At 35.4% G+C, this 24,012-nt stretch overlaps 2 protein-coding genes across 2 annotated transcripts in view; one reads left to right on the plus strand and one right to left on the minus strand.

Annotated features, from left to right (window-relative positions):
- Nucleotides 1-25: 25 nt before the first annotated feature.
- LOC145330188 (uncharacterized) lies at nt 26-2,709 on the minus strand. Its single transcript, XM_080174786.1, has one exon. The coding sequence runs from the start codon at nt 2,237-2,239 to the stop codon at nt 134-136; it is 2,106 nt and encodes a 701-aa protein (XP_080030912.1). The 5' UTR covers nt 2,240-2,709; the 3' UTR covers nt 26-133.
- A 4,722-nt stretch (nt 2,710-7,431) lies between these two features.
- Nucleotides 7,432-24,012, plus strand: part of STUB1 (STIP1 homology and U-box containing protein 1) — a 29,097-nt gene continuing 12,516 nt past the window's right edge. Inside the window, exons 1-9 of the mRNA XM_080174789.1 lie at nt 7,432-7,786; nt 8,235-8,305; nt 8,982-9,043; nt 9,858-9,947; nt 10,700-10,745; nt 18,587-18,667; nt 19,375-19,417; nt 20,055-20,150; nt 21,129-21,238. Coding sequence (XP_080030915.1) covers nt 7,676-7,786; nt 8,235-8,305; nt 8,982-9,043; nt 9,858-9,947; nt 10,700-10,745; nt 18,587-18,667; nt 19,375-19,417; nt 20,055-20,150; nt 21,129-21,238 — 710 coding nt within the window. The 5' untranslated portion in view covers nt 7,432-7,675. The remainder of the gene's footprint in view (nt 7,787-8,234; nt 8,306-8,981; nt 9,044-9,857; nt 9,948-10,699; nt 10,746-18,586; nt 18,668-19,374; nt 19,418-20,054; nt 20,151-21,128; nt 21,239-24,012) is intronic.

Raw genomic sequence — 24,012 nt, forward strand, 5'->3', positions numbered from 1 at the left:
ACTGTGTAACTTTCCCTTGTTAGTCTGAAATATTTGGGTATATAATCATAATTTCAATAGGTATAAACAAGCTTACAAAATTTTATTTTATAATACAATTCATATATAATTTTTTTTTGTGATGAACATTAATCTAATGATATTTCTTTTTGTGGACACTCAGGCTGCTTGATTGGGTGAACGCCTTGCTGCATATATCACATTTAAAGGCTCTCTCTCCTGTGTGCACGGGCATATGTTGTTTCAATAACTGGGGTTGAGTGAAACCACGTCCGCAGATATCACAAGCAAAAGGTTTCTCCCCAGTGTGGGTTATCTGGTGTCTCTTTAGATTGTAATTCTCTGTAAATGATTTGCCGCAAACGTCACAAGGATAAGATTTGGGAGCTGTGTGCCGTTTCAGGTGGAGATTAAGGCTCACTTTATGGTAGAAAGATTTGCTGCAAATATGGCAAGTGTATTTTTGTTCTCTGTTGTGCACATCTTGATGTGCAATCAGGGCAGAATATTGAGCAAATGCTTTGGTGCATAATTCACATTTGTATGGTTTTTCTCCAGTATGTATCCGTTCATGAACTCTAAGACTAATAGAACTAGCAAACCATTTGCCACACTCCTGACACATAATTTTCTTTCTTCCCTCCCCTGTGTGCATCTTTTCATGAACCTTTAAGCTAGCTGAACTTGCAAATAATTTTCCACATTCTCCGCACATTATTTTCATCTTTTCTTTGTCCTCTGGGGAAATTTTAATTTTTGCTTTCGGTTTTTTAAAACCTTCATGTGTGGTAGCTTTGTGTGTCCACAGGTGTCCAGAGTTTGAATAAGATTTATCACACAAATCACATTTGAATGGTTTCTCCCCAGTGTGAACTACTTGGTGAGTCTTAAGATGTATTGCCTTGGCAAACGCCTTTCCACATGTCTCACAATTAAAAGGTTTAATGCCCATATGGGCCGCCATTACGTGTGACTTTAGAGTGGCCTCTATTGCATACTTCTTGTGGCAGGTGTCGCACTCAAACATGCCTTCGCCTGTGTGTGTGGCTCGATGCCTTTTTAAGGTTTGTTTTGTGTTAAATACTTTGTTGCAGAAATCACACGATAAAGGTTCATTTTTGCTGTGAATAACTTTATTGTGGTGGGACAATTTCCTGAGAGTAAGGAAACTTTTATTACAGAGTTGACAAGTTGGAGGAGCTGCATCAGGATGTTGGTTCGCCAGGTGATCTTTCAACAACTTTGTTTCAGAATATTCATGATGGCAAACATGGCACAAAAAAGACTTTCTCTTTCCTCCCTCTTTCTTTGTAGATTTACCACCTTTGTTCTTATTCTTTGTTTTATGGTTGAGTAAAGTTGAATGACCTAAGTTTGTAGTTGCTGGACTTAAGTTTGCTGAAAATATTTCATCATCATTCAATTCATCTACACCATACAATTCATCATCATGCTCAATTCCCTCATGACATTCAAGCTTGGACTCGAGTGTGTTATCTGATCCATCGGCCTTTAATAGAACTTGCTGAGGGTTATTGATATAGGCTTCCACCATTTGTAACCCACGAATCTCCTGGTGAAAATGTGAAGTGTCTGGATCCACTTCGATTTTGACAGTGTCAGGAGGACGTAAAGTTGGCGCATGATTCTTGTATTCTTCCTTAACTTCACCTTTCATATCTTTTAGGCCACCCTGATCTAAACAAGCTTGAATTCCAACATCTGTCTTTCTGTTCCATTCTGTATTAGCTCTGCTGAAGTTCTTATTTTCATTTGCTTCTTCAAAATCTTTTATCATCTGTATTGTATCTTCCAGTGCTGTGTAGACAGTTCCTAGGCGTTGGAGTTGGAGACCAACCCACACACTGTCAGACCTTGTTGTAATCTCAATGCCAAGAATTTCTAGTTCTGATCTAATTGATGTGAGCGTCTGAGTTATTCCTAATAAACATCCTTCTCTGTTTGGCATTAGAACAATTGAAGTCTCCTGTTCAATAACGTCAGTGCCACCTTTAGGCAACCCATCTTGTCTCTGTACGTCACTTGAATCAGTGCAGGAATCTTCGGTAATTATCTGCACATCACTGGATAAAATGGATTCAGGAGGCCTGTCGGCAGCAATAGATTTATGTAGTGGCATGGTGATTTCACTAGAACTAGGACTTACAGGATTTTTCAGAGATTTTTCCTCCACGACAACCTCAGCTTTGGGATCCATTTCATGCTTTTTCACAAACATTTTCAAGAGCACTGGCCAAACAACATTTTACAACAATTAAATTGTGTACATACAATTTCTATTGAACAAAATAAATATGTAAATAAATTTGAATAATACTATCAAATTAAAGAAAAAGCTGGAGAAAAAAGAACAATTTTGTTATGTCAAATTAAAAAAGATAAGCATTGAATGACCGGATACATTTACAAACATTCTCACAGAAATAAGAAACTTCTATAAAAATATTTTTATAGGTATATAACATTTCATTTAATCAAGATTTTTAATTAATACATTACACAGTCAAAATTAATTAGAATAATACAGAAGTTTGAATAAATAATTAAAACAAAAGATCACAGAAAATAATTCTATAAACAAAATATATATATATTTATGGTACAAAAATAAATTAATTTAAGATTTAATTGAATTTAAATCAAAACGACGCGTACTTGACTGTTTCCTCTTGTGTTTACAATTGGATTTAAATGAAAATAATTGGTTGCGGCATTGCGAGACAAAACAAATGTCGTCTTTCTTACAAAATTTCGAGGATTTTTATAGAAATTATTTCGAGGATTTCTTACAATTTTCTTCACAGATTTATTTTTTCTAAAATAAGAAAAAAAACATAATTGATAATGTTATCAAAACCTAAAGGAAATCTTTTGTCTCAAGATCTTAATGAACTTATATTTTTTTATTAAAATTAAAGACGACATCGTGCTGCCACACCAAACCTAAAGTTAGAGAGAGAAAAACAACAAAGAATTCTGTCTGCTACCCAAATTAAAATAATCGAGGCCTTTTTTGGTCATTAACAAAGAGGTTTTAATTAATTTTTTGAAACATTTATTAAGGTCATTTTTCTTTTATGTGATATTTATTAACAATGTTTCTTTGTCATGTTTATGATTCAATCGTTATTAGACTTATTTTTGAATAATATATATAAGATTTTATTACAAACTTACCAACATGCTACTTAATTAATTAAGTGTAACTAAAAAGTTTTTAAAATGTCGCAATTTTCATTTGAGTTATATATGTTATCTCTTTCGTTTAAGTGTACAATATATATTTTTATAATGCATATAAGCTTTGTGTATAAGCTCAAACATACTTACTATTATGATTCTTAAAATATTTTATAGTAAGACTATCCATTTTCACCCTGCTTTTTTTCTTTTTCCAGGGTAATTTGTTGATAGTGCAGTGATGTATAAATAAGCAAAGTAAGTCCTGAATAATTGCATGTTTAAAATATGTTGTATAATAAACGACAATTTTGTATAAAATATGTCGCATTTAATTGGAAATTTCTACTTTATTTTCTCCCCAGATAATTAGATCATTAATTAAGTGTATATTTCAGATTTGTGTATGTTGTTGTATTGGCTGCTCATAGTCCATATTCGTGTCCAGGTTGTCATCAGTAGGTGGGGGAGGGAAGGCTTATGGAGGGGGCTCTGGAGGGGGGCGTTGAAGAGGAGGGAGGCTGGTGAAACTGGGGTGTGATGATAGGAAGGCAGCTACGAGGGTGGGATTTTGCCAGAGGTCAATGGGATTTAGGTTGGTTGGGTTATTAGGGCAGGAAAAGAGGTGTTGGACTGTTTCAGGGGTAGGATTGTTGGGGCAGGATGGGCAGTTGGGTGAAAGAGAAGCGTTGATGGAATGCAGGTAACTTTGGAGCTTAGGACAATAATTGGATCTTAATTGGGAGAGGATGGTTCTGTAGTGCCTAGGAAGTTGGATCTCAGAGGGGTTGATGTTGGGAGGGGCATGATTAAGGACAGGATTAGGGGGGTAGGAGTTGATGGCTTGGGTAACTGCAGAGGTGTGGAGTCGGGAGATGGTGGATTTGTAATTTGCAGGGAGGAGAGTGTTATCAGGGGTGAGAAAAGGTTGGAGATTCGGGAGGAACATGGATTGGAGGGTGGATTTCTTGGATCTAGGACCAGGAGGGGTTGTGACATTGGGGAAGGATGGGTGGGAAGGACGGAGGGAGGAGGCCAGGTACTGGGAGCATAAAAGGGAGAGGTGGTTCCGTACTGGTAGGATTTTGGTTTCTTGGTGGAGGTGGCTAATGGGGGATTTTTTGGTGGAACCAGTACAGATGCGGAGGGCTTGGTTTTGGAGGACTTGGAGTTTGTCAATGTTGTTTTTGGAGGTGTTAGGAAACCAGACAGGACAGGCATAGGTGGTAATGGGGCGGAGGAGGGTGTTGTAAGTGGTGAGGAGGGTCTCCTTCTGGTGGCCCCATTTGGTGCCAGCCAGACATTTAAGGATTCTGAGGCGGGAGGAAATTTTAGAGGAAATGGTGGAGACATGGGAACTGAAATTGAAAAAGGTGTCAAAGGTAACTCCAAGGATCTTAGGGGTTTTCTCAAGGGGGAGGATGGAGCCGTTAATTTGGACTTGAGGATGGAGGTTGGATTGGTGCTTACGGTCAGGAGTGAAAAGGGTGACAGTGGATTTGTTGGGGGCGATGGAGAGGCCATTGGTGGAGGCCCAGTCAGCGATTGAGGAGAGGTGGGAGTTGATGGATTCAACTGACTGGGGGATGTCAGGAGAGGAGTGGAAGGAGTTGAGGTCGTCGGCATAGGAGGAGGTGGTGGCAGGGGGGATGTGGGGGGCATCTGCTATGTAGAAGTTGAAAAGGACGGGGGAAATAACAGAGCCTTGGGGGACACCAGTGTGGACAATTCTGGGGGAGGAGTTGGTATTTTGGTAGGAGCAGAAGGCCATTCTGCCACGCAGGTAGCAGGACAGCCATCTGATGATGTTTGGATGGAGGTTTGAAGAGGAGATTTTTTGGAGAAGGAGATGGATTGGGATGCAGTCGAAGGCTTTGGAAAGGTCAATGGAGGCTACGGTTGTGCGGCTGGGGGGGAGGTTTTGGTTGAAACCGTTAGCAATGGAGGTGGAAAGATTAAGGAGTGAGGATGTGGTGGAGTGGAGGGGTTTGAAGCCATGTTGAGAGGGGTGGGTGGAGAGGGATTGTTTAAGGTATGGGAGAAGGAGGCGTTCAAGGACTTTAGCTGCAGGACAGAGGAGGGAGATTGGGCGGTAGGAGGTGGAAAGGTCAGGGGGTTTACCAGGTTTGAGGAGGGCAATAATTTTGGAGAGCTTCCAAATGGCAGGGATATTAGCAGCGGAAATGGAGAGGTTGAAGAGTTTGGTAAGGTAGGAGATGCCATTTGGACCAAGGTGTTTGAGGTGGAGGATGTTGAGGTGATCAGGGCCAAGTGCAGATGAATTTGAGGAATTTTTAATAGCTTCAAGGACAAGGGCAGGTGTGAAAGGTTGGAAATCTCTATTGAGGCGGTGGCGGTGTCTAATTTTGCGGATAATTTTTCTGGAGAAAGGGTTGGAGGTGTGGCGGGAGACAGAGGTGAATTGTTTGGTGAAGGATTCAGCAATGTGGGCGTGGGAGGTGTGAACTTTGTTGTTGAAGGAAATGGGTTGGTTGGAAGGAGGGGAATTGTTTTTGCCAGAAAGGGATTTGAGGAGGGACCAGAATTTGGAAGGGTTGGTTCTATGGTCGGATTTGGAAAGGGTTTCTTGCCATTTTTTGTTGGAGTGTTGGTTTACTATTGAGGAAATTTGTTCATTGAGGATTTGGATTTGAGGATCATGGGGGTTAATTTCTCTTAAGGAGTCTCTTTGCTGGATAAGGGGCTTAGCAGACTGGGGGAGGGAGGGATTGGAGTTTTTGATGAAGCCAGCGGGGACTGTGTGTTTGGAGGCAGTTTGGAGGATTTGGCGAAAAGTGGCTTCACCTTGGGAGCAGGAGGAGGGTTCAGGAAGATCTTCAAAGAGGGTTTCAGTTTCAAGGGTGAAGGTGTCCCAATCTGCTTTACGGAAGTTGTGGAAAGTTTTGACAGGGCGGGGGTTTCTGTTGATTTCAGGAAGGGAGAGGAGGATGGGGAGGTGATCAGAACGGAGGGTGGTGAGGGTGTGCCAGGAAAAGTCAAGGGCAAGGTGGGCAGAGCAAAGGGAAAGGTCGGGGGAGGTGGGTTGGCCGTTGGGGGGGAGGCGGGTGGGGGAGTCCTCGTTGAGGAGGCAGAGGCTGCTCTCATTGAGAGCTTCCAGCAGAGCCTCCCCACGATTCATGGCAGATTGGTCAAGGGTGATGGAGTTCCAGGCAGGGTTGTGGGCATTGAAATCACCGACTAGGATAAGGTCATTTGGGTTGTCAAAGAGGAGGTTAAAGTCAGGGGTGTATTGGGGGGGACAGGAAGAATGTGGAGGAAGGTAAAGGTTGATGATTTGTGTAGGAGAGCCATTGCGGGAAATTTGGATACCATCAATCTCTAGGGGGCCATTGGAAAGGTGATTGAGGTCAAGGTGGGTGAAGGGGATGTCATCGGCAATAAGGAAGGCTATTCCTCCACCAGGTCGGTCTTGACGATCCTTCCTGAGAAAGTTATAGCCAGGGAGGGGTTTAGGATTGGATTTGCTGGAGAGTTTGGTTTCTTGGAGGCAGGTGATGGGGATGTTATGGGTAGAAATAAGGTTGTGGAGTTCATCTTGGGTGGTAAGGAGGCCATTACAATTGAATTGAAGGACAAAAGGTTTACCAGGAGGTTTTCGGGGGGCAGGGGTGGGTGGAGGAGGGGGCGGGGGTGAAGGAGGAGCTGCAGGGGAAGGAGGGGTAGACGGGGAGCTAGGTGATGGGAGGGGTGTAGGGGGAGATAAGTTAGGAGAGGGAGGGGGTGAGGTTGGGGGGGAGCAGGAAGGGCAGAACCAGAAAGGAGAGTAGTGGGTGGCAGATGGGAGGAGGGAGCATTTAGGGTGGATCCATTGGAGGCAGGAGTTACATTGGAAGGAGCCAGTGGATTTTGTAACACCTAAGGAACAGACTGTACATGGGAATTTAGGACGGCGGGGTTTGGATGGGGGTGTTGGTGGTTGGGGGGAGATAGGTGAAAAGGGAGTTGTTGAGGCAGAAATGCAGGGTGGGCAGGACCAGTTGGAATTGTAATCGGATTTGGATGGAAGGAGGGAACATTTAGGATGAACCCAAAGTTGGCAGGAGTTGCAGAGGAAGGCACCAGTGGAGCGGGTAATATTGCGGGAGCAGGTAGAACAGGGGTATTTGGGGCCAGGATTCGGGTGGATGTCGCCAGAGAGGATGAGGGGAGGAGGGGGAGGGATGTTGGAGATGTTGGAGGGTTGGAGTTGAAAGGCCTCCAAGGCCTCCAGAGCTGACAGGGGCTGACTTAAAAGCCTATTAGGCCAGCCCCTTGGTGGAAACCCGGACAGGGTGAATGGTCAAGCAGGTGTGTTTGATGCAGGTTTGCCCGGGGACTTCTTCTCCATCTCCCCGGATAGGACCACTCCGGAAAAGCTTGCATCCTCGGTCCTTTGTTTTGTGTATGAAAATGGTTTATTAAAGATCTACCGATCTTTACAACAAAATTCAAGATTTCGCCTTTTAATATAAAAATGAGTAAGTCCAAGCTATCCACGCGTCAGTCGGACAAGGATTTCAAGGAGCAAGGGAACAAATACTTCAATGCTTGCAAATATGACAGCGCTATTGACTGCTACTCAAAGGTAAATTCACTAGGGTATACCTATGAAAAATACATTTAATTTAATCTTTCGCACAAAAGTTTTGACATGATTAACCAAGCGCACTTCAAATTATGTATATTTAATTACAATTTTCTCCGTTAATCTTCACTTATGTATTTGAAAGAGAAAAATAGGTAGGTTTTTGCTTTAAAATTCAAATGGTTTCCAAGTCAATATTAAAGAAAGTTCTACGCAGAAAATAAAGAATTTTAGGGCTAATTCCTGTTTTGTTGTCTCTTAAGAACTGAAGGCCCGGGGTAGCAAACTGATACTTATACTTTTTTTTAGTTAAAAAATGTGTATGTTAATTGATGCGATATTTCCAGAATAGCTCAGAACCGGTTTTGATACAGGCGAAATTGATTTGGATTCGAGACATAGTGAAAAAGTTGAAAGCAACACCCATTACTAATTATTGTATGTTTAGGCTATCTCTTTAAATCCAGCAGTTCCCACCTATTATACAAACAGAGCTCTTTGCTATATCAAAAGTAATAAGTAAGTATTTTTTTGTTTTATATCGTAAATCTAAATTATTGATTTATGAGATAGTTAATCCTATTAAATAAAGTAGTACCTACAGTTTTTTTGTGTGAAGCTTAAGATTTCGAAAACAACTGAATCGATTGAGTTTTTCAGTTCAGAGATTCTTTTCATAGGTCCTAGGATGGTTTTATGCTATTTTATCTATAGATCTAAGTTTTAATATGGTTTGAGGCTATTTTTCTAACATTTCATATTTTTCCGATTAAAGATACCTTAGATGCTAGGGGCGCAGCAACTATAACCTATAGTATAAAGTAGTAAGGTTTTTTTCTTAGCTTAAGATTTTGATAATTACTGAACCATTTTAGATAAACTTTACATAAGTCACAGTTTTGGGCTATTTCATTTTTAGATTTAAGTCTTTGGGAGGTTGTTATTTCCCTACTTTTTTCGAATATAGAGCTCCTAGATGCTACGGGTGCTGTCTTTATATTAGTAACCTATAGTAAGGTGCTTGATGTCTTGAAATAAATCTGATTTAACTGATAGCTAAAGAAATTTTGTATAAAAAATTAAAAGGCTAAAAGTGGATTTAACATGGATTTATGTATATGTGGGACAAATAAAAATAAGGATTTTCTTGAAAAATACCAATTTTACGCATTTAAAACATTTATTTTACTTTTAGATTTCAGTTGGCAGTCCAAGACTCGAGATCAGCTTTAGAAAGAGATTCGACTCTTGTCAAGGGTAAGAATATTAGAATCATGACAAGAAAACGAAGTAGCGGGTGTCGTCGTATTTTCACAGTAGCTTTTAATCGGTTATTCTAAAGGGTGAGCAAAAAAAATGCGTAGATTTTTAAAATTCAAATTGCGCGGCTTGTGTTAATAGTAAAAAAAGTCTATTTTTTGGAAATATAAGAATGATTCCTTGACTTGACTTGACTTGCGAGTATATTAGTAAATATTAGACAATAATTCTTGCAAAAAGACGTGCGTACATTTTTAAAATTCTAATTGCGCGGCTTGTGTTAATGGTAGAAAAATGTTACGCATACCGTTAGAACCGCTATGAACTGTATTTTTTGGAAATATAAGAACGGTTCCTGTGCTACAAATAATCTAGGAGCTAGGTGGTAAAATGTCCAAAAATTTACTCGCAAGTCAAGTTTTAAGTCAGTTGGGACATTTTAACATGTAGCTCCCTAACTATACGTAGCAGAGGAATCGTTCTTATATTTCGAAAAAATAGACTTCTTATTGGTTCTAATGGTATGCGTAACATTTTTCTACTATTAACACAAGCCGCGCAATTTAAATTTTAAAAATCTACGCATTTTTTTTTGCTCACCCTTTAGGTTAGGTTAGGTAAATGTTAATGATTGACCCACAGGGTTAGAGCGTCCCAGAGGGGCTAGACATAGGAGAAAAGCTACTGTGACGAAACCCGCTACTTGCAGAAAGCAATTTGCTAGCAGATGAAAAAGGTCCCCAACAGTAGTAGTTGTCTGGTTAAACATCTTTTTTAGATTTATTAGGTATTTTACATAATTTATTTTTAGGCCATTTTTATCTTGGAACGGCTCTGTTGGAGCTGGACAAACTTGACGAAGCAATCCTGCATCTCCAGACAGCCTTTGAACTCACTAAAAAGGAATATTTGATAGCTTTCTGTACCAGGGAGGGAGAGGGCATTGGACTGGTTTTTTTTTACTCTAGTCGTCATAGTATTATGATAACGTTTCTTATTCGTTGGCTTAACAACTTTGGGACTGTAGTGAATAATGATTAGTTGGATCATTAAGTTAAGCGTTCAAACGTTACAACCACTACTTTTAATCTACAAAAGAGGGAAGATTGTGTATCATTATTGGGGTTTTATATCAATTTATTGGCTATTGTCAAATCCCTTTAGATCTCTGATTATTAGTACAAAATTAGTTACAAGTACTTGATTTCGCGAAGCTTTATTTAAAGAAAAACTTAAATATATTTGTAATTTTAAACTATTAAATTTCCATTGTACTTGAGAAATTTTAAAAGGGAAAATTGTATCTTATGAGTGATCTAAATTTGTAAAATCTGTAATATCATTATCCAATTCTAGTTTAAAAAGCGAATGAATTTCTCATTTGAAAAAAAATTGATTTACCTAATATAAAAAAGCATATTTTAAAAAAATATCTCTGAAAACATTTACTTCATAGTATTGGTTTCTTTTTAAAATCTTCATTTGGCTTCATTTATTTTCAATTTTGTCATTTAGACTACATTTTTTATTCATTTCATTCAGTTGCGTTCACAGATTTTTGCCAGGGAGGTTTTAGTACTTTAGGAGGTGTAAAAAGGCGAAGGCAGGCCTTCCTAATTTGTCATTATTGAATTAAACAATCAAATATTTGACAGGATCCCGGTTCTTATTATGACGATACCATATCCAGCAAAATCAGGTAATAGTAATTTATCACATCGTATAATAGACAGCTTTCTGCAGATTTTAAAATGAAAAATTATAAGAATAAAACCAGTTTTGTTTGACCACGAGGGGTCAAAGGCTATGATAACAAAACTGCTATTAATATTAATTTATCATTGTCGGTAATATGATTCTATACATGATTTTTCAGTATGGATGAGAATTGGAAATAATCCTGACTCCTGACTCAGTTTGATAGCCATTCTTGATAATATTTTGAACTCTTGTCATCTTAAAATGCCCAAATAGAAATCATTTTTAAAAGCGAAGCTTTTCTATAATTAGGGTCGGTCCGTCCGTACGACCGTCACAAACGGATAGCTTTTTTCGTTAATTTAGGCATGTTAGAATTGTCCTATCGATTTCAAACTTTGCATGGTGATTCCTTTAGTAGTTAGGTACGAATTAGAAAGCGTTGCAACTCTATTATCATTACCAGAATGTCCGTACGTCCATTTTAAACATGTCGATTTTTTTACTTAAATTTTCATGTGATCTAATCATCCGATTGATCCGATTTTTGGTATATTAATTCCTGGGACAACAAAGTATAATGTTATAAGCAAAGCAACTCTATAATCAAGTCCTAAAAATGTAAGTATGTCCATAAACATTATCCTGTATCCAGCAGTTTTTCAACAAATTTACTTTCAATTTTGGTTCGACTCTTATACATTTATATTCTGATTATTCAGTTCTGACACTATACAAATGTTAATTTCCGTTTGTCCTACCGTTTCAGTGCTTCGCTTTTATGGATGTTATCATCCTTGTTCTTTCCTAATTCTATACCTGAAAAAAATCTAAAATACCTACTTACTTGAATAGGTATTTATTTTAAAGCGAAGCTTTTTCTATAATTAGGGTCGGTCCGTACGTCCGTCCGTTACAGTTAGCTCTTTTCGTCAATTTAAACAGGTTAGAATTGTCCTATCGATTTCAAACTTTGCATGCTGATTCCTATAACAGGTAGTTACGACTTAGAAGCGCAGCAACTCTGAAATCGTTACCAGAAAGTACGTACGTCCGTTTAAAAGAAGCTGATTTTTTACTTTTTTGGCAACAAATTTTTAAATGTTAAAATTATCCTATTTATCTGAATTTTTTAATAGTGAATCCTATTACAACAAGATATAGTGTTATAAGCGAAGCATCTTTATAATCAAGTCCTAAAAACGTCAGTATGTCCATAAACAGTAACATGTATTTAATCAGTTTTGCAACAAATTTGCTTACAATTTTGTATAGACAATAGACATATGTAATGATATTCAATTCAGTTTATTCAGTTCTGACACTTTACAAGTGTTAATGTTCGTTTGTCCTTCCATTTTGGAGATTTGCTTTTATTGATGTTGTCATCCTTGTTTAAGACCAAATTTAAACACTAGAATTAATATGTATCAAATTTATTTTAAGAACAAGAATAGATCCAATTTTAGAAAGTGCGTAGGGGTTTCATTTTTAGATAGTAATTTAATGTCATTGAAAAAGTCATGAATTTAAATCTAATTAAAATCCATTGAAATAGCATTGTTATGTAATCTAAGTACTTTAATTTATATTTAATTTTATTTCTATGGTACAAATAAAGAATTAGTGGGTGGTTGGGTTTTTTCCTTTTAAATCTTTTGAATTGCATTTTGGAAAAAGTACTTATTATTACCCCCCCCCCCCCCACAGTGGTCTATTTTGGCCTTTTGGTGGACATTTCACCTAACTCTACTCAAAGTCAATTTTCTCAGCTTGTAGTTGATAGAATCGTTCAAAATAAAAAGCCTGCGCCTTATTATTACCCAATGCAACTCGTATATTCATCTAGAGAAGAAAAACAAAAGCCAACTGGTCTAGAAAATACTTTGAAACTTGGCTAAAATTTCATATTTTCATAATATTTTCTTAATTGGTAAAGAGCCTAAATTCGATGTTTTATAGCAATAACACATTTAAAAACCTTGAAGCATTACTAAATATTACTGTAGAAATGATTATATAAAGGTAAATATGCCCAATCACCAACCTTGTGCAACATACATTTGATACAACTAATTCAAGTTTCTTCACCTTTTTTTACAAAGTTTTTTTCTCTGAGAAAAGTAATAATACATAATCTATATAGTAATGTTTTTAGCTGTTTAACAGCTAAATCTAGAAATTAAAAAAATTAGGTATTAATATATCCAGTAAAATTAATTAGAAATGGGTATTATTGAAAGAAGTTAAATTTACCGAAATTCTTACTGTTAAAAAATATCATTAAATAGTTTTATAAAATGGCTAACAGCTGAGCAGAAGCCATTTCCCAGCTGCCATATGGATGGGCCCCAACTATTTTTGAAAGAATTTTTGAGCTCAGCACCCATAAAAACTTACCCCTAGCTAGACACGACACAAGCCCTATCTACACATCATACTATTGGCCACTCCCAGCCGTTTCCGCTAGTTCTAGCCGTTGAGAAGCTGGTACAAGAAATTCTTAAAATTTGCTATTTGTAACATTTAACATCAATTATAGCAAAATTATGTTTCAAGAAGTTGTTTCCTATGTAATAAATGATGGATTTGCCCTGAAAATGGCCAAAAAAACTGCTAAACGGCTGAGCCGCCAGCCGTTAGCCATTACTTTTCCAACTTTTTGTTTGATTTAGGGAAAATAGACCTACCAAGGAATATTCATGCGAAGTTTCATAACAAAATTCGGATTCTAAGTGCCATTTGCGCATAGATTACGAAAAGGATGCATTAAACACCCCCCCCCCCCTTAAAAAGATTAAAACATTCATTTTAAATCTCTTAAAGTCTCTTATCGTAGGCACTTTATGGGCAGTTTAAATGTACAGAAATTAAAATTAACAATGAAAAAAAAAAATTGCAACAATTTTTTCTTGTATTGTAGGTAATTTTAGAGTTTGGCCCCTTAAATTAAAGTTAAAATTTGCAAGAAACCGGGCCCTGCAACAACCTAAACTAAACATCAAACTATGGCATTATACCTGTATATTAAGAATAATATATGGTTTGGTATGTTGCGGGGCCCGGTTTTTGGTGAAAAACTTAAAAAACTGAAAATTCTTGCCAAAATTTTTTGCAAAAATATTTAAGAAATGACATGAAAATTTTTCAAAAACAACATAAAAATGGATGAAAAAAGTAAAAAAAATTTTAACCCCCAGTTTCCTAATAGATCATGTAGTATTATAAATATAAATAGGTGAAGAAACTTCATTGTATCAATGTAACACTGAAAAAAACATATTTTTTCCAGAGATGGTGAAAATTCAAAAGGTAAAATTCATGACGTGAAAATAATCCTTAACCTTCATGTTTCAAAGTTCATAATTCATCAACCAATAGTTAAAAAGACAAAAACTCTTCGGTTTTATATGGGATAGGGTATATATTTTCAAAATAATTTATTAATTTAGAGAAACTCCAAAGTTGATTTTTGGCGAAATGTCCGGCCTTAGACCGCTGTGCCCCCCTAAACAATTCTAAATTTAAAATTCCCCCCTCCCCACCCACACCCAAAATGAAAAGGCTTGGACGCTCCTGGAGTATGGACCTTAAGACTTTCTAGTATTTTAGTATAGAAATATGAAATTCGAGTTGCAACAGTTCAAGTCTTCACTCTCAAGAAATCGTCATTGAAAGTTTCAAATGGATAGGTGAATTCTATCATGTCTAAATTTATGATCAAACGGACGAACGGACATATATTTATGAAGAAAAGCTACCTATCTATATATCCTTTTTTTCTGATCTAATTGGGGATTAGGTAATAAATAGGTAATGATGGATTTATGAAGACTAATCTTTAAAGAATAGTTTAATTGACATATTTTAAGATTTATTTTGTGCATTTCGAATAAAATAAGAAAATTATGAACGAAGAAAAATCAATACATGAATAGTTTCAATAATGTTTCAGCTTTTGACGTCATTTTTATTCGTACTTTATATAAAATCAATATACAAAAATAGCTTATTGTATAAATTGATGTAATAAATCTAGTTAGATCACGAAAACGAAGGGGACTGATCTAACCCAATTTTTTCTGGAAAACTGGGTATCTTAGGAAGTTAAAAAGAGGGGACAGGCAGTGGTCAGGCATAGGTAAAACTAACACACCCCTTAATTTTCAATTTATTTTAAAATGAGTTGACGAGGTTAAGTGCTCAACGGTCACTTTTCAGGAAAACACCGCTTCAATTGTATTAAAATGGATATAAACTGATTTTGTCCTCCCTATCCCACCTCTTCAAAAACATCGCTATTATGTAATTTTGTAGAAGTGAAAATCCGGTATCCGAACGGATAAGACATTGGAATATAAATTGATATACATCCCCAATGATAATGAACATAAATACCCCTTCTTTGTAGGTTAAAAAGATCGGATACTGCTAGTTTGAACAAACTAATCAATCAGGGTTGAAGAAAAGTACGTAAAGATTTTTAGCCAATAAATGAGAGAGCTTGCTTATAAAACAATGGTTAACTTAGGATTTCCAGTCCAATGTTCTCTCCCTCCCTCATTGAAACTAGTCTTTACTTGGCCATTTCTCTGGGGGGAACCTAAATTTTTGTGTTCACGTGACTTGGAAATGTAGGTATTGAAAACTTCTTTCAAAGCATCCCTAAAATTTTAAGACTCTAAAATTAGGTTTCCAAGATCTTACACGGACACGAGCATCATTAACTCTAGAGGCTATAGATAATTAGAATTCATGATTAAATGGTCAAAGATATGTAAACGTCCAATTCTTAAGTGAAACGATTATTCAACCTGCGTAATTCAATATAAATTCAGTTCCGTTCTATTTTAAAGATACATTTTTTTATGGAGAAGCAACCCTTTAGATCATGCTCGTCTGTCGGGCAACGATATCCATCCATGCTATCTCCAATATACGAGAATATTACCTAATTCTCTTTATCCCAAGCAATTGTATATTTTTATTGTATTCTAATTTGTTGACTTATCAACTTTGGGGACTTAGTGAATTTTGATTGGTTGGATTATTTAGTTTTCAAACGTTTTAACAACTAACTTTAATCTACAGAAGGGGTAATTTTGTACATCATTTTATTGGCAATTGTCTTATCCCTTTAGATGCCTGCACCTACCCCCTCCCAATTCACCACTTACATGTCTCCTGGCAAAATTCTGTACAAATGCTTATGCATTTTAAATTTTTTGATGTAGGCTTAGGTATTTCTTTTATTATTTATTGGCGGCTACGACCCTAAAGGCCTTTAGGAGCTATTGAAGGAAGTAGGGGTCATTTTTTTAGGGGCGATATCTCTTGTTGTGGCACCCTTCTCCAAATTAGTTACTAACCTTCCTAGGACCTATGAGAAAAAATATGTAAAGGAGAACCATATCGGTTCATTGGTTAGCGAAATCCTTTGGTACACAAACACAGACAGACACACAAACTTTATTACTTATATTATTTTGGACATGAGCGTTCTTGTTAAATTCTAAACAGTTCTAGAAAAATATTTTTCTTTCACAGTAATTTAATTGTTCTCTGTACTTTACTATATCAGAATATGATTACTATATATGTAAGTACTTTATATTGTACTTTTCATAAAAATAAGGACTCATATTATTTTCTTTATAATGCTATTTTTATTATTTTGCCAATTATGATCTCATGGAAGATGAATCGATATAAATATATAAAAAATATATGTATATTTCATAGCGTTGGTCACATAAATGTAAATCCTCATTCTTTTAAGTTTAGATTAGGATTTTAAGAAGTTTTTCTGTAAAGAAGTTGTATCAACTTTTTTTTTATAGCTAGCCGGTCCTTTTAGTAAGTAGTAGATGTAAAATTTTTCATAGAATTCAGATATGCAATCGGTTTTTTTGTAGACCTCTTATTTTTTAAGTAATTTAAGTTTTAAAAAAAAAAATTAAGTCGATTTTGAGGTACTAAAATGCAACAAAAAAAAGAAAGAAAATGGCCATTATGAACAAAAATAGTAAGATCTTTAATTTGACACCTTACTTTTTCAATTCTGTCAGGTAATTATTGAAAAAATCGATTTTTTTAAACCCACGAGAATAAAAACTTTGAACTCAATTTTATCATTTCACAAGTAAAAAAATATGGGTTCATATATACCTTTAGAATCAGAAAAATATTACGAATCCATTGTAAGCAAAATTGAAAAAAAAAGTTTACAATATAGTATATAAACTACAATAAAAGGAATTATATGAAAATATCATATTATATTGTACAGGCAACGTCTTAACTTTTGAATTGGGTATAAAAATGGGAAGGGGGTATAGAGGGGGTAAAGAGGGGGTAAAAAAGGGAAGACGATAGTGTTGCCAGAACAAAAAATACAATTGGCCATTTTTATATTTTTTTTATTTTTTTACTTTTTTTCAATTTTGCTTACAATGGATTCGTAATATTTTTCTGATTCTAAAGGTATATATGAACCCATGTTTTTTATGTCTGTTTGAGAAAATATTTAGGTCTAAAGTTTTTATTAAACCGAGGTTAAAAAAATAGATTTTTTCAATAATTACTCAACAGAATTTTAAAAGTAAGGTGTCAAATTAAAGATCTTACTATTTTTGTTCTTACTGGCCATTTTCTTCTTTTATTTTGTTGCGTTTTAGTACCTTAAAACCGACTTAATTATTTTTTAAAAAAACTTAAATTACTTAAAAAATAAGAGGTCTACAAAAAAACCGATTGCATATCTGAAATCTATGAAAAATTTTACATCTACTACTTACTAAAAGAACCGGCTAGCCATAAAAAAAAAAGTTGATACACCTTCTTTGAAGATTGTTAACTAAAATAATTTTGGTAGTCAGTCAACCCTTTTACATATTCTTAGAATAAAATTTTTTTTAAACCAACCAATTTTAAATCCATTATTTAGAATAACATTAAGGCATAAAAGAAATTTTAAGGATATCTCATTTAGTGAAGCACTATTTAAAAGTGTCTCATCAAACTCCATGACAACCTAGGTCCAAACACCAGGTTACTATGGCTACATACATACAATTACACAGTGATGCATTGGGTTTACTAGATATACGACCCACTAATGGATTTACTTTTACTTATGCCAGATTATCAGGTAATCTAATAAAGTGAAACTTGTAGCTGGCTAAAATAACGAGCCCCTTCCTCCACCTCCTTTACCCAATTTCCTTCTTTTCTTTTTGGATGAACGAAATGACCAATAAATGATATAAGAAATAGCAACGTATTGCACAATTTTCCTCCTGTCACAATATCTACGTATATCTATTCTACATTCATTATATAGAAATAATTAGGGTCGGTCCGTACGTAACGAATAGCTTTTTTCCTTAATTTTTGTAAGTATGTCCTAGCGATTTCAAACTTTGCATGATTCCTGCAGTAGTTAGGTACAATTAGAAAGCGTAGCAACTCTATAATGATTGCCAGAATGTATGTACGTCCATTTTAAACATGTTGATTTTTAACTTTGTGACAACATTTTTAATGAGATTTATTCATCCGATTGATCTGATTTTTTGAGTACTGATTTCTATTACAATAAGGTACAATATTACAAGCGAAGCATCTCTATAATTAATCAAGTCCTAAAAATGTCAGTATGTCCTTAAACAGAATTCTGTATTTAAGAATTTTTGTAACAAATATACCTACGTATAATTTTGTCAAAACTTTAACATTTTTTGTTGTAAATTCAGTTCTGACACTCTAAAAGAATAATGTTCGTCTGTCATACCGTTTCAGAGATTCGCTTTTATGGATGTTGTCATCCTTGTTTTATGTTAGATTGGCCAGAAAGAAGAAATGGAATATTCAGGAAGAGAAAAGGATTCAACAAGAAATAGATTTACACACTTATATCAACAGGTAACCCGCCACCCTGGCTCAACACGTAGGGCATTCTCTTGTTGCTGGGGAGGTGATAGGTTCGAATCTCGGTCTAACACCGCGCAATAACTAAAGACATTAAGTTCGCAACATTGATAGTTAGATAAGGGGGAATTGCTTGGCCTAAAACAGGCGCATCTCATTACCATGCACAGTTAGGACTTCAAGACAAAGATCGTGCAACCAAAGAGTTGGTTGTCTGATGGGTGTTACTTAACCTTATGCCGCCGGTGTTTAGCCAGAAAAGGATAAATTTGGCTCCCCTTAGTTACCTTGGTTTGTTGACCTGACGTTAGAGTGTCATAAACAGCAGCATAGTCCGTATGAGATATGAATTATGATGCAAGTATTTAAGGTATTTCGACATTCAACAGTTATTTTTTTTTAGCGAGTGAATATTTTACTGTACCAATCAATATTCAGGAAGGAAGGGGACATTAGGCTGTTTATTAAACTACCTATTCCCCAAAGTCAAATAATGATGTTTTCTTATCCGTTGGCTTAACAACCTTGGGGACCTTTCTTGAATTTTGATTGGTTAGTTTATTTAGTTGAGTTTACAAACCTTATTGTAACCTACTGTATTGATAATTTTGTGTATGATGATAGGAGATGTACTTTAATTTATCGGCCATTGTATTATCCCTTTAGAACCCTGATCAATATTAAACTTTCTTTTTTTGTAGATTGATTCTTGAAGATCGTGACCGACAATTAGATTCATTGAAGGTAAAAACTATATTTTTTATGTCTTGAGTTTAAAAATGCACAGCATGTCTATAAATTAAATATAATTATCCTCTTAAAATGTCCCAACTGACTTAAAACTTGACTTGCGAGTAAATTTCAGGACATTTTACCACCTAGCTCCTAGATTATTTGTAGCACAGAAACCGTTCTTATATTTCCAAAAAATACAGCTCATAGCGGTTCTAACGGTATGCGTAACATTTTTCTGTCATTAACACAAACCGCGCAATTTGAATTTTAAAAATGTACGCACGTCTTTTAGCAAGAATTATTGTCTAATATTTACTAATATACTCGCAAGTCAAGTTTTAAGTCAGTTGGGCCATTTTAACACGAAGCTCCCTAACTATACGTAGCACAGGAATCGTACTTATATTTCCAAAAAATAGACTTAGCGGTTCTAACGGTATGCGTAACATTTTTATACTATTAACACAAGCCGCGTAATTTCAATTAAAAAATGTCCGCATTTGTTTTTGTACACCCTTTAGGTACAATTTAAAAAACGTAGCTACTCTATAGTCGTTACCAGAAAGCCACAAGTGCATTTAAAACATTTTGCTTTTTAATTGATTTGTCAGCTCTAATTTTCAACTTTATGTGAATTTTATTTCAGGTTGACGAGCCTTGTGAGGAGGAGACTAAACGTATGTCCTGTATTGAGGTGGAAGCTGACAAACATATGGCAGAAGTCAATGCTCTTTTTGCTAAGGTATCTATACTCTACTTAGTATTTTGGACTGCCACTTAATTTGGGACACCTGCCATACTCGGCGAGGATGAGGTATTTAATAAAGAGTAGCTTCTTCGAGACAGTGGGTCAAGGCATTATGTACTTGAGTGTGTACTTTCTCCATGACTTCTTAGATCCAAACACTAAGAAACAATGGTTACACACAAAGTCACACTTATACACATTTATTGTTGACATTGGTTGGTTGTATTCTTGTAAAGTTACATTGTTTACAATGCAAAAACAATGAATGATAGATTGATTCATCTCCAATGATGATAAACAAGATTACATCTTCTGTAGATTAGAAATACTTACTAGTTTAAAAATAACAAATTCTAATTCAATCAAAGTACTCAAAGTTTTTGAGCCAACGAATAAGATTACATTGTTATAAAACTTGGGGTCCATCACTGCTGGAAGGTCATTAACATTACTTGCTCTCGTTCGAGCATAGTCCCCTTTTATACAGCAGAAATGTTTATATAATATTTTGTTATAAATACTTAAATGTACTTTAATATGACGCTTTTAGATAATTTATCATAACTTCACAGATACAATTAAACAATTTACATTCCATATCGGCCAGTCATCATTTTTAAAGACTTTTAATAGTTTAATTTACATAATGGATAATTTTAATTGTAATTATTTTAAGTAGCGAAACTCCTCAAAGTCCCCTCTGCCGATCTGTTAAAATGTTAAGCATCTTTTATGAAGCCTTTTTGAAAAAAAGCCTCTATTGTTCACTTCTTCCACCAATTAAAAAATAAATTAAATGCTTTCTCGTCATTTTTTCATTTATTTATTCGCCGTTTTTATCGCACTCATTTCAAGTTTACTTTTGCTAATATAGAAATTATATTAGGTTTAAACGCTGCAACTCTACAGATATAGCTAAAATTCCTGTATGTCCATATGATAAATATTAATACTGACCTAACCCAATCCTAGGTGGACGAAAGACGTGCACGAAGAGAAGTTCCTGATTATTTGTGTGGAAAAATAAGTTTTGAATTGCTGAAGGATCCAGTCATTACCCCCAGCGGTATCACATACGACAGGTAAGTGACATAGAATGATGGCATGTCAAAATAAAAACGCCATCGTTGAAAAAAACCGCCATGTTGCATGATGTACATGATGCTATAGCCCTATTGATGTAAAACTTTGCATAAAGATTCCTTAACACAGCCATACAAGTAAAGCATTGCAGATACTATTTTGTGACTTAAGGTCAACTCAATTTTAGCCTATTTGACTTCAAATATTGGTATACAAAAATATATTGCATCGGAAACGACTCAGTCTTATCACAGTGATCTTAAAGGATAAGACAATGGCCGACAAATTGGTGTACATCCTTAATGATGATAGGGAAAGTTAACCCTTCTGTAGATTACAATTATTGGTTGGAATGTTTGGATACTCAACAGAATCAAAATTTAAAAGTCCCCAAAGTTTTTGAGCCAGCAAATGAAAAAAACGTTAATATAAAACTTTGGGTACTAGTGTAATAAACAGCCCACTGTACTCTTTTCCCTGAATTTATCGTCTATACTTAAAGAGAGGTTTTCGATAAGCTAAGTCAGATTTATAAATACCTTTTGTACAAATGTCTTCTGATTCGTACTTTATATGATGATGATGATGAATATATAATTGACCTGGCATTTACTTGTGTTTAATAGAGCAACTTAATCAGGTGTGTATACGTTGTAGCAAAGTTTTCAGATAAAAACTAGAAAATAAAAACGCAAGAAGTTCATAAGGCTAGTAAAAGTGGCTGACTCAGATTATGACGTCAAATAAAAATTAACCAATGAGAGGCCACTATAAATTTTACCATTGGTTAATTACAATATATACTGGCCTCTCATTGGTTAATTTTTTTGACGTCATAATCTGAGTCAGCTACTTTTTCTAGCTTCGGAGTTTATTCTCATTGGATGAATAAATTAAGTGGCTTGTACTGTTAATTGTAATAGTATCAATGGTTATATAACCACGGGGAAACCCCTTTTTTTGGTAATGCATGGTAATGTATCAGGTTAGGACATTCCCCATACTCTTACTTTTCAAATACTACTTGCCTCTAGCAGGACCAGTGACTGTTTTGACTTAAATACGTCACAATCAATAAATTTATAACATTTATGATTTTTTATATGCTAATGTAAAAGAGGGTTTATGTGGATTTCAAATAACACCAATTAATCTACGCACGTCAGTTTCAAAGAATCATAAATTAGATTAAACATAATCAAGGGGATTTTATATGTTTAAGAAAATATCCATATTTTTTACAGAATTTTCCATCTGTATTTTGTCAGTACAAGACGTCATAGCAAAAGGACCAATTTACAGAAGAAACATAAATTAAGTCGTAGAGTGTTTAGCAACTTTTAAAATAAATTCAAACTTCAGTATAATTTGTTTATTAAGAAATACCTACAATTAATTTTTAACAGGCCGTAAATTTATAAAATGTTAGTCCTAGTCTTAGTCCCCCCTAGGTGCCTTGTTGAGTACCAAAAACCTCCCCTCACTTTTTTTAATGTAATGAAAATAAGGCAGGGGTAGAACTTCGTTTATTGGCATTATCCCCTTAGAAATTTTTTTTAATTTTGAAAATTATGAACTATGAACTCTGGCCGCAGTGCTCGGCTCCCTAGCCGCAGCGCTCGGCCCCCTTGCCTGCCTAGCCGCAGCGCTCGGCTCCCTAGCCTAAAACCTAACCTAAAATAGTTGTTTGTCGTTGTCGGGGGGGGAGGGGGGGGGGGGGTACTCAAATTTTCAACATTGAAAAAAAGAGGATAACGCCAGTTTGTTTGTTTATTACTTTAGGTTAGGTTATGTCTGTTACGTATTAACCCCGCAGGGTTAGGGCCCCAACAGGTGTAAGGTATAGGAAGAAAACAACCTACCAACCCCACTTTCTTTTATTTTTAATTATTAATAAAATTCTTCATGGTACATTAAATTACAAATTACCTTTACAAAATTTCTCTCTTTTTGGAGACAAATTAAATATGTAGGTAATAGCAAAGCTTAAAGGGAAATGCTTTTTTACGTGTAAAAAAGACAAACTAATCAACCGCTTTAAAAGAAGGATTCGCCGTTAAATAGAAGTAGTTTTAAATTTTCACTGGACATAAAAGAAGCAAAGGCGAACCCAGTGGTCCAGTGGTTAGCGAGATCCTAAGATACAGATACAAGACAGACACCCATCCTGTAACTTTTATTTTATGATAATCAGAGTAGTGGGAACATGGTCGATAAGATTAATCCACAACTCATTCTTTCCATAAAGTTTAAAATACTGAAGAATAGCGGGTGGACATTAATTTATCTTTCATGGTTGTATCACTGCAAATGACGTGGACGGTGTAACCAACTGAATTAATTTTAAAAAAATATTTATATTTTTGGTGATTTTTAGGGGGTTACCTAAGTATTTACCAAGACAACCCATCAAAATCAGCTGAATTAAAATAGTTATTTCTCCCATCATATTTTAGACAGTTTTTCACGGATAGTAAAACGGAGAATTACACGGTTTTATGACCCGAGAGGCTGAAGGCGCGGACCAGCAAAACTGGAAAATTGGCTCTAATACGATACGATACATGATTTTTCAGTATCGGTTTTGAAACATTTCTGGAAATTTTGTTTGAATTTAATTTTACAGTCATTTTATTATGTACCAACCAAAAGGCGCAAAAGAATTGTATTGCGACTTAAAATGATAACCAAATCCTTTTTATAATGATTATAAAGATTTGCACGTTTTCGTAGCGAAGCTACTCTACAATTTTTTTTCTTTCATGGTAATTGT

This window comes from Acartia tonsa, chromosome 10 (assembly GCF_053477335.1).
Source record: "Acartia tonsa isolate MP-2025a chromosome 10, ASM5347733v1, whole genome shotgun sequence".
Classification (NCBI taxonomy): Eukaryota; Metazoa; Arthropoda; class Copepoda; order Calanoida; family Acartiidae; genus Acartia; species Acartia tonsa.

Coding starts and splice junctions, on each gene's coding strand:
- LOC145330188 (XM_080174786.1), bottom strand. CDS start 2,239: ATGTTTGTGAAAAAGCATGAAATGGATCCCAAAGCTGAGGTTGTCGTG.